General features: G+C 28.1%; 1 protein-coding gene and 1 non-coding gene across 2 annotated transcripts; both read left to right on the forward strand.

The window, feature by feature from the left end:
• Positions 1-2,054: 2,054 nt before the first annotated feature.
• LOC144998949 (U6 spliceosomal RNA) lies at positions 2,055-2,156 on the forward strand. The gene has a single exon (XR_013660482.1). It is a non-coding gene; the product is annotated as a U6 spliceosomal RNA (small nuclear RNA).
• Positions 2,157-6,868: 4,712 nt separating this feature from the next.
• Positions 6,869-9,065, forward strand: LOC144998360 (uncharacterized). The gene is made up of 5 exons (XM_078958143.1): positions 6,869-6,937; positions 7,076-7,691; positions 7,792-8,052; positions 8,140-8,228; positions 8,637-9,065. Exons 2-4 carry the CDS (start codon positions 7,624-7,626, stop codon positions 8,219-8,221), a joined length of 411 nt encoding a protein of 136 aa, XP_078814269.1. The 5' UTR covers positions 6,869-6,937; positions 7,076-7,623; the 3' UTR covers positions 8,222-8,228; positions 8,637-9,065.
• Positions 9,066-10,556: the final 1,491 nt, after the last annotated feature.

Here is a 10,556-nt window from a genome sequence, read left to right on the forward strand (position 1 = left end):
GTGAGATATTTTATATAGCTTTTTTTTTCTTTTGCTTTTAAAGCATATACATTATTTTAAAGTAAATAGTATTTTTAACAATTAAATTAAATAATTAAATGTGTAATAATAAGTATGGAGAATCTTTAAAAAAAATACTATGTAGAAATTAAGAAAAAACAAAAAAATGTATATAATGTAAATGTTTTAAAATTATTACAACTTTTTTATACTTTTTAATTAGGAGTTTATAAACCTGTTAATTTTTTTAATACAATGTTCTAAACTAGTATATAATGAAAGTATTTTAAAATATTATAAAAAGTATTAAATTGTCATATAAAATCTATGAAACAGTTTAAAAATATTGTAAAAAAGAGTTTAGAAATAATTGTATAAAAGTTATAAAAAAAATATGAAAATATAAAATAAAAATAAAAAAAATATAAAAAACTTGTAAGAAAAAGTTAAAACATTTAGAAAATATTTGGTTTAAAAGCACTTGTATGAAATCTATATGAAAATATAAAAAAAGATTAAAAAAATTCTAAGCAAAGTTTAAAACATTTTATTAGAAAAACTTATAAGAAAAAAATTGCATAAAAATGTTGTAAGGAATTAAAAATAGCCTTAAGAAATTTATAAAAGAAAAAAATTATTCAAATGTAAGCAACTTTTTCTTTTATATATATACATTTCACCATTTAACTTGTTAAATATGTTTACATGTTACCATTCTCATTTAAGATAACAGATAACAATAAAAATATGTAAACATATTTAACAAATAATCAAATTAATATATATATATATATATATATATATATATATATATATATATATATATATATATATATATATATATATATATATATATAGGGTTAGGTTCATATGAGACCACCTATATTTTGTGAGACCTTGAGACGTATTTTTTTATTTTTTTTATTTATTTTTATTTTTTTAGTTAATTCATGTTCCGAAAATAATATTTAAAAAAAGAATTTTTTGATTTTTCCATTTATTTTGTATTTTAAAATTATTTTTAGAATATGTACAGTGTAATATTCTATTTAGAATATTTCACGTATTTTTCAAAAAAAATAGAATTTTTTTTTATTTTATTTTTTTATTTATTTTTTTTTTTAGTTAATTCAAGTTCCAAAAATAATATTTAAAAAAAGAATTTTTAGATTTTTCCATTTATTTTGCATTTTAAAATTATTTTTTAGAATATATCAGTGTAATATTCTATTTATAATATTTCATGTATTTTTCAAAAAAAAAAAACGGAATTTTTTTTATTTTTTTAAATTTTTTTTAGTTAATTCAAGTTCCGAAAATAATATTTAAAAAAAAAAAGAATTTTTGGATTTTTCCATTTATTTTGCATTTTAAAATTATTTTTAGATTTGGTCTCACGGTCTCACAAAATTATAATAGTTTCAAATGAACCTGAACCTATATATATATATATATATATATATATATATATATATATATATATATATATATATATATATATATATGTCCTAATTCCTAAATTTGATATTTCCTCGATATAATTGATTTGTTATGTCTAACTTCTTGCAAATTTAATAAAAATTCATTGTTAGAATGAAAAAAAATCTATTGCTTTTTATGACATGTACTTTATAAAATACGACTGAACAAAATAAAGTAAACAACAAGTTACCCGTTTAATATAGGGATAATAACTTAGGAGGGTAATAAGGTTTTCAGTTTGTCCATATTATGTTACCAAGGTTTTTTTTTGTGTATTAGACCAATATGGTTGTTATTACCGTTTAGAAATAATCATTTTACCGGTTTTAACGGGTAAAAATGACTATTTCTAAATGGTAATAACACCCATATTGGTCTAATACGCACAAAAAAAAAACTTAGTGATCTAATACGGACAAACTGAAAACCTTATTACCCTCCTAAGTCATTAACCTTAATTATAAAGAGATTGAGAATATATGACCATCAACAGTAAACTACTTCGTTTAGAACTCGCGTCGTCCCATATAACCTGCTACTCCTCTATATGACGAAGCTCTTCATCTATAGTCGTCCCTTTGGAGACATCCGATAAAATTGGAATGATACAGAGAAGATTAGCATGACCCCTGCGCAAGGATGACACACCAAATCTAGACAACATGTGGATTTTATGGTCAGATTGATCTTCTTTTTGATGTCTTCAACCATTTGTGGCAAGTAAGGGTGATCTTTGTTTCTATAAAGTCTCCTTTAAGTTTTTTACTTTTCCTGTCATTAAGTTTCATGCTTTATAAACTTCCGTTTATGTGTTGTATATAGTATGTATGTATTTGTTTATGTGCTGATTTTTTTATTCATTTTGCAACTTCAGTTTCTTAGTTCATGTTGTGGTTTTGCTTTTATAAAATAATTGATAATAGACATCCTATACAAGTCCCTGTTGGTTTTACATTTCCATTCGTTATCAAATGTAGACATTGATGGGAGGTATCAAAGTGAGATTTTGTTTTTGTACAGATGGATGTGTTCATGTAAACATTTAAATGACAAAAAAGAAGTTATTGATAAAATGTTGCATCTTTATGTAATGAAGATCATCAATCATATGAATTTCTGGACTTAGAAGTTCTGGAAGGGTTGTGAGATAAGTTTAAATGGAAGCAACTATTTTTAGTCAAACAAATCAGTCACATTGATTAGTAAGCATGTTTTCAAAATAATTAGGGTTAATGACTTAGGAGGGTAATAAGGTTTTCAGTTTGTCCGTATTAGGTCACTAAGGTTTTTTTGTGCGTATTAGACCAATATGGTTGTTATTACCGTTTAGAAATAGTTCTTTTTACCCGTTAAAACCAGTAAAAGGATTATTTCTAAACAGTAATAACAACCATATTGGTCTAATACACAAAAAAAAAAAAACCTTAGTGACCTAATACGGAAAAGTTGTAAACCTTATTACCCTCCTTAGTCATTATCCCTTTAATATATAGAGTCAATGGTGAAATTACAACCGTTAAATGATGAGAAGAGAAACTAGATTATAGCATCTCAAACCAAATATATGAATAAAATTAACGGCATTTAAAACTAGAACAAAAGGTTGTGATTTAGTAGCTTTTAAATTTTTATTATTAAAAAAATATTTTATATTGAAATCATTGTCCTTTAGTTTTACAAATTAAAAACATATAACCACCAAACTAGGCCTGTCAAATCGGGCCGTCGTGTCGTGTTTTTGTCTGATACGACACGACACGACAAGGTTTTTTGTAACACGAACACGACACGACACGATGTCGTGTTTTTTTTCACTAACACGAAAACGAACCAATTAAAAAACGACAACACGACATGACACGAAAAGAATAACATTACATAATTAGTATTTTATTTAATTCATATTTAATCATATATAACACGATAAAAACGACAAACACGACAAACACATACTCAATCATGTCAATTTCGTGTGGATTTGTAAACACGACACGACACGACATCGTGTTTTTAATACTTGACACGAACACGACACGAAAACGAATTCGAATTTTGATTTCGTCCCGATTTCGTTTCGTGTCGTGTATTTTTGTCGTGTCGTGTCATAAATTGACACCCCTACAACAAACCATGTAGCAGAAGCTTTCATTTTTTTAAAGGCAAATGCAAAAAAAAAAAAAAAAAAAAAAAAAAAAAAAAAAAAAAAAAAAAAAACCCTTCGTACCCATCCAAGTTGCTGTGAGTACCCCATTGTAAATACAATAATACTTGGTGATTTGATAACTTATACAAGTAAAAAATATTTATAACAACATCCTAAAAACACAAACAAAAAAAGCACAAGCTTTCGTCTGAAAGTAAAAAGCTGATGATTTGATAATTTATACAAGTAAAAAATATTTATAATAACATCCTAAGAACACAAACAAAAAAAGCACAAGCTTTCATCTGCATGTAAAAAAGCTGGTGATTTGATAATTTATACAAGTAAAAAATATTTATAATAACATCCTAAAAACACAAACAAAAAAAGCACAAGCTTTCATCTGAGTAAAAAGCTGGTGATTTGATAATTTATACAAGTAAAAAATATTTATAATAACATCCTGAAAACACAAACCATAAAGGCACAAGTTTTCATCTAACATCCTAAAAACACAAACCATAAAAGCACAAGTTTTCATCTCAAAGTAAAAAAGCTATAGTTCTGGAAAAAAGGATCTCAAAGTAAAAAAGCTATAGTTCTGGAAAAAAGGCTAGACATGAAAAAGCACCGAATGTTGGAAAGTTGTCCAAAAGGCTGTGACAAGCAGAGAGCTTTTAGGAGTGGTGCCCACTCCAAGGGTAAAACAGGAAATGTGAAAATAAGTGGGTTTCCAGCCAACGGAATCCAACGATATCTCGTTACATATATAAGAAGAAAAGTGGATGATGTGACGTAATTTATTTTTCTCTTTTCATTAATAATTCATGTGGGCATCCTCATCATCAATTGAAATGATCACAAGCAATTTTGTCGTTGAAGCCAAAACTGTAAATAAAATGAAGAGTAAATTACACGAATAGTTTCTATGGTTTGGGGTAATTTAAACGTTTGGTTTGTAACTTATTTTTTTAACTCGGAATGTCACTACGGTTTGTTTTTGTTACGTGCTTGGTCCTTACAGTTTGTTTTTGTTACGCACTTGGTCTCTGTCTAATCTAAAACGACTATTATTTAAATAAGAAAAATTTGTGGGATAGGTAAGGTAAGGTTAGTGGGGTCGGGTTAGGGGTGTGTTTACTTAAATAAATTAAAATATCAAGGGAAAAATAGTATATTTAAATAAGACAGAGACCAAGCGCGTAACAAAAACAAACAGTAGGGACCTTCTGAGTTAATGTGGTTTCATTTATTTGGTGAAGTAAAGTTGTAAATATATATATATATATATATATATATATATATATATATATATATATATATATATTTATCTAATTTAAAAATGAATAATGATTTAAATATTTGATTAGGTGTTTAAGGTTATAATTAAATTGATATAATTTTCTAACATAAAAGCAAAATATTTTTTGGGTTATTATCAATAACTAAAAAAAAAGCTAGAAACAATTTTAGGAAAGTGATGAAATGATTTGTTAATTTATTATAGGGTTTAGGTCATTTTTGATCACTTAACTTTTGGTTTGTACTCATTTGGTTATTTAACTCTTTTTAAGGTTTAAAAGGTCATCAAACTTTAGACTTTGTGTTCATTTAGTCACTTAACTTTTTGTTTGATCACTTAACTTTTGGAGTTGTGCTTATTTAGTCACGTAACTTTTAAAATTATGTTCATTTAGTCACTATACTTTTAAAATCAATGATCTTTTAAAACTTAAAAAGAGTTAAGTGACCAAATGAACACAAAACCAAAGGTAGGTGACCAAAATGACCTAAACCCTTTATTATATGATAATAAATTAATTGAAAATGGTAAATTATCAATTTCTAATTAATTAGATTAATTGAAAATTAATTTTGGATTAATTTATATATATATATATACTAATTTACAAGTACCTCATTAAAAGACTTCATTCTGATTGATGGGTTTTTTCTTTTTAAATTTTTTTAATAAGTGAAAAGTGATTTTCTTTGTTTATTTTTTCAAAGATGATAAATATGGTCTTACATTGTCATCACTTTTCTTTACAGATCCCTTACACGTGTTATCTTTCTTCTACAGATTGTTGGCCTTCCACCAACTAACCCACACATTTTCACTTTCCTTCCCTTCCATAACCTATTCAAACCTTCCTAGAATACCCCTCTTCCACTGAGTTTTGACGAGGCGCTACTCTTCGGTGTTGGTGCGGTGATATATATGGAATTCCTGATATTTGCCCTTCATATGCTCAGTTGTCAGCTCTTGATTTCAACCTTCGATCCAGTGAATTAGGTCCTTAGTTGATTGTGATTACCTTCTTTCTGTCATCTGCTGTCTCCTTCATGTTGGTTACTTGAAAACCCATTCTTTGGTTTTGAAATTCAGGTATGATGGTACTTTGCATGTAGACACAATTTTGGCTTCTAAATTCAAATATGAGTTGTGTTTTCCCCAAATTTCCTTTTGGCTCATTTCTAATTGATTGCTACAAGTTGTATTAATTATCGTCTTAATTTTGCTTTCCAAGTGTTCGATGAAAGTACTAACTGAACTCTGTTGTTTGAAATATACTTTTTTCTAGATTTTCTTGCCACTTTGATTATGTTTGTGTTGAAGGTAAATTGTTTTGATTTAATTTTAAAATTTAAAAAACACTATATATGTTACACAAAACTAAAACAAATGTATGCGTCTTTGGATTGAAGATTTTTAGGGTTTGAAATCAATTTTTATTCATTATTTGGATAAAATAGGAAAAGATTTCATTTTTAAACTAATTTATCACAAACTAAACTTAATTGTTCATTCTTTACTTACGGGTTGCTAAAGTTGCTAAATCCCTTTAAGCTTATTTACTCATAAACATTTTTGGGTAGGTGTGGAAACAAATGAGGTTTTGGAGAACCATTGTGGTTGCTGGCATGATAAATAAGCCAATGTCGTTGCTTGTAAGGTACCTTTTTTTTATATCTCATAGATCAGAATTTTATAAAATTTGGCTTTATTTTTTTATAATTGTTACACAAATTATAAATGGTAATTTTGTTGCAGGTAAATAATCATTTATTGAAAAGAGTAATCAGTTAATTGAATCATATAGGAGCCCTAATTTGGTTGTAAGGTGCAAATTTTTATGAACCATGGCCATTTTCTGTTGTTAATTCATCATTCCATCTAGGAAACAACACAATATTAGTTACATAGATGAACTGCTCTGACATTTTTTACTGTTTAATTTTGCAAGTTCTTCTCCTTGATTCTTAAATTGTAGACGAGGTTTCAAATCGTTGTTGAATTACTTAGTTCAGGTATGTTACATGTATAAACAATCATTTTTATTAAGTAACAATCGTTTGTTTTGCCAATATTTACAGTTTATGACATATATTTTTCGTTCAATTCCTATTTTTGATGTTTTATCCTAATTTTGGAAATATACCAACAAGGAGAACGAAGCAATTTATACAAACCATTCAAACAACAGAGTTGAGTTAGTACTTTCATCGAACACTTGGAAGGAAAAATTAAGACGATAATTAATACAACTGGAAGCAATCACAAATCACCAATCGAATGCTCCAAATCGAGGAGGAATGGAAGATTTTTTGGGGGAAACATCAAAGAGTAGGACAGATCAAGAACTGAAATTTTGATAATTAGACTAAAGTTGATGGAATGGTGCTTGTGAGAGAGTTGCCTGATATATATATAATTCATGAAGGTAGCGTTAAAGGACACCAAATTGGTTAAATTTGCAATTGAATCGACTGCAAGTTGAGGGTTTTTTCTTCCAGGTTATGTTCGCTTAAACCCTGATTTGAGCCGCTTTTAACAATTTAAGCAATACATTTTCGTTTCTTCATCAGTGATAAAGGGAAATTTCGGAATACAAAAATCATTGACGGATTCCATTTCAAAATCCGACTGGCATGAAGTTAAGCAGAACTTGCAGTATCAACAAGCTTTAATTCCTACAATTCCTTGAAGTCCTCCCATGCATATTGGCTTCATAGGTTTGTTCAAATGGGGCGTTAAACATGGTATTGGCCACTACCATTCCTGGTAAAAATCCTTACTTTCTTTTATCTATAGACATCAAGATTGTTTGTTTAATCTTTAATAATACACAAATATAATGTATGAAAGACCCAATTTTTTATAGGAATGGAGTTACATATGCTGGAGAATATCTTGCAGACAAGATGCATGGTTTTGGTGTTTACAGTTTTACAAATGGTATAGATATGAAGGTTCATGGAATGAAGGAAGAAGATAGGGACTTGGAATGTACACTTTCAGAGATGGAGATACTCAATCTGGACAATGGAAAAATGATGTTCTTGATGTTCCAAGCTCACGAAGTTACACTTATCCTATTTCATTTGTTGCTGTTTGTCATTCCAAAGTTCTTAATGCAATTCAGGTAATTACTAATTATTAATTACTTCATTAACTTTTCTATTAAGTTTTTCATAATCTAATAAGTGAAAAGGGATTTTTGAATATTAAGAGGCAAGAAGAAGGGTGAGAAAGCATATGAGGTGGCAAAAGTTGATGAAAGAGTAAACAGGGCAGTGGCAGCCGCCAACTGATATCAAGGTAGCTTCCTCTTTATTTAGTTTTATGTTTTCATTTTGTACCTCTTAGCATCTTATTTTCATTTTTTTCTAATTAAGTACTATGAAGAGTTTGCTTAAAAAAACATAAAAATAGTTTTTTTATGAGTTTATATATGACTTTATAGAAAATATTACTACAAATTTAGGTTTTCATTTCAAATTAGACATATATTGTGCTTATTATTAAATGGTATTATGATTTCGTTCTAAGAGGTTTTTTTGGGTCAGCTAATTGATGGTTATAATAGTTAGACTTCTACATGTTGATAATGTTTCATTCAATGTCTGTTACAGTTAAAGGTTTGTATTATGTTTTTAGTTTTAAGTAAACTTATTTTGTGCCCGTCTCGATATTTAATTTAACTTTGATCTTGGTTCGTTGTTTCAGGGAAAACGATTAACATATGCTTCTCCACACCTCTAATCTGGTAGCTAAAGAGGCGGCACCACCACGAACCATCGCCAAGACTTTCTCTACTTATGTTTTATCCTCACTAGGTGGGGGACAAGTAATCATATATGATTTGAGAATAATAGGGGAGAATGATGAGAAATCATAATTTGTGATTTTATATGGACCAAGGCAATTGTGTCTATTTTCTTTGCATATCCAACCCTGCAAAGCAGGGTTCTTCCCTAGTTAGAATTAATTAAAGGTGCAAAGGGTGAATTGCAATAATTTAATTGTTAAACAAGGAAGATATAAACAAGAACACTCCAAGGCTTGGACAATTTTAGAGGGGATACAGAAGGGTTCTAGTAGCCTTTTTTAGCTGATAAGGATAGATACTTTGAATAGATTAAATTATATTATTTAATTATTCAATTTAAGTTTTATCATGGAGATCCACTAGTTATAAATAAGGAATATTGTTATCCATTTCCAAATTAAATGTCACTTACCTCTTTTTAAGTTTTAAAAGAAGCCACATTAACTTTTGGTTTTGTGTTCATTTGGTCACTTAACTCTTTTTAAGTTTTAAAATATCATCAACCATTTGGCTTTGTGCTCATTTGGTTACTTAACTTTTGGATTTGTACTCACTAAACTTCATTTGGCCACAAAATAAATGAAACCACATTAACTTTTGGTTTTGTGTTCATTTGGTTACTTAATTCTTTTTAAGTTTTAAAAGATCATCAACCTTTTGGCTTTGTGCTCATTTAGTCACTTAACTTTTGGTTTGGTCACTTAACTTTTGAATTTGTGCTCATTTAGTCACCTAACTTTTAAAATTATGCTCATAAGTTTGGTGACTAAATGAGCACAAATCCAAAAGTTAAGTGATCAAAACAAAAGTTAACTAAATGAGCACAAAGCCAAAAGTTTGATGACCTTTTAAACCTTAAAAAGAGTTAAATGACCAAATGAGCACAAACCAAAAGTTATGTGACCAAAATGGACCTAAACCCTATAATAAATTAACAAATCATTTCATCACTCTCCTAAAATTGTTTCTAGCTTTTTTATTTGCTTTTATGTCAGAAAATTATATCAATTTAGTTATGACCTTAAACACCTAATCAAATATTTAAATCATTATTCATTTTTAAATTAAATAGAAAACAAGAAGAAAAATATATTTACAACTTTACTTCACGAAATAAATGAAACAACATTAACTTCATTTTATTTACAATTTTGGCTTCAACAAAAAAATTGCTTGTGATCATATTTACTAACTTTGGCAAACCATAACGAATAGTCTTATTGTTCTTTGTGGTGGACCTAACCAGCACACAACCAAGTGTACCTGATCTCCTAGTCCTTCACTTGACTCACATATATACAAACATGCAAGGAATCAATCTTAATTTCCCAAAGCTGAAAATTCTCATTCATCATACAATACAAGTTGCATGATTCAAAGTTTCAATGCAATCGAAACTTGGGTGATGAAAATCTTTCCTTATTTGGTAAATTCTCGACACTACCACAAACGAAAGAATCAAATCCATGTTGCTTACAAATAGAAACATACAAACATCAATTTTCACATATGTCATTGCAAGGGGATATAATATAAAATAAACTCAAAATTTTATTTAAGAAATACGGAAGAAAACTTTTCCTTACAATGCAAATACAAATAAAAATTATGTTATTACAAATTTCTAAGCAATCTATCATAACTCTTAAGCGACAGCTCAAAAATACGATCATCAAACCGTGTAATTGAAATCCATCTCTTCGCAATCAGACTCTGCATGCCTTTCCTTTAAGCTTCCTTTGATCCTACAAAACATCAAAATGTAATCTTATCACATCATGTGTTAAGAATCTACCAATAGGAACTTAATAAAGTTA

The sequence above is a fragment of the Lactuca saligna genome, chromosome 5, assembly GCF_052625555.1.
Source record: "Lactuca saligna cultivar CGN05327 chromosome 5, ASM5262555v1, whole genome shotgun sequence".
Lineage (NCBI taxonomy): Eukaryota > Viridiplantae > Streptophyta > Magnoliopsida > Asterales > Asteraceae > Lactuca > Lactuca saligna.

Excerpts from the sequence above, each read along its gene's own strand:
- LOC144998360 (XM_078958143.1), top strand. The coding sequence starts at position 7,624 with ATGCATATTGGCTTCATAGGTTTGTTCAAATGGGGCGTTAAACATGGT. Across the intron at positions 7,692-7,791 it reads ATTGGCCACTACCATTCCTG|GAATGGAGTTACATATGCTG; the intron begins GTAAAAATCCTT and ends AATTTTTTATAG. Across the intron at positions 8,053-8,139 it reads AAGTTCTTAATGCAATTCAG|AGGCAAGAAGAAGGGTGAGA; the intron begins GTAATTACTAAT and ends TTGAATATTAAG.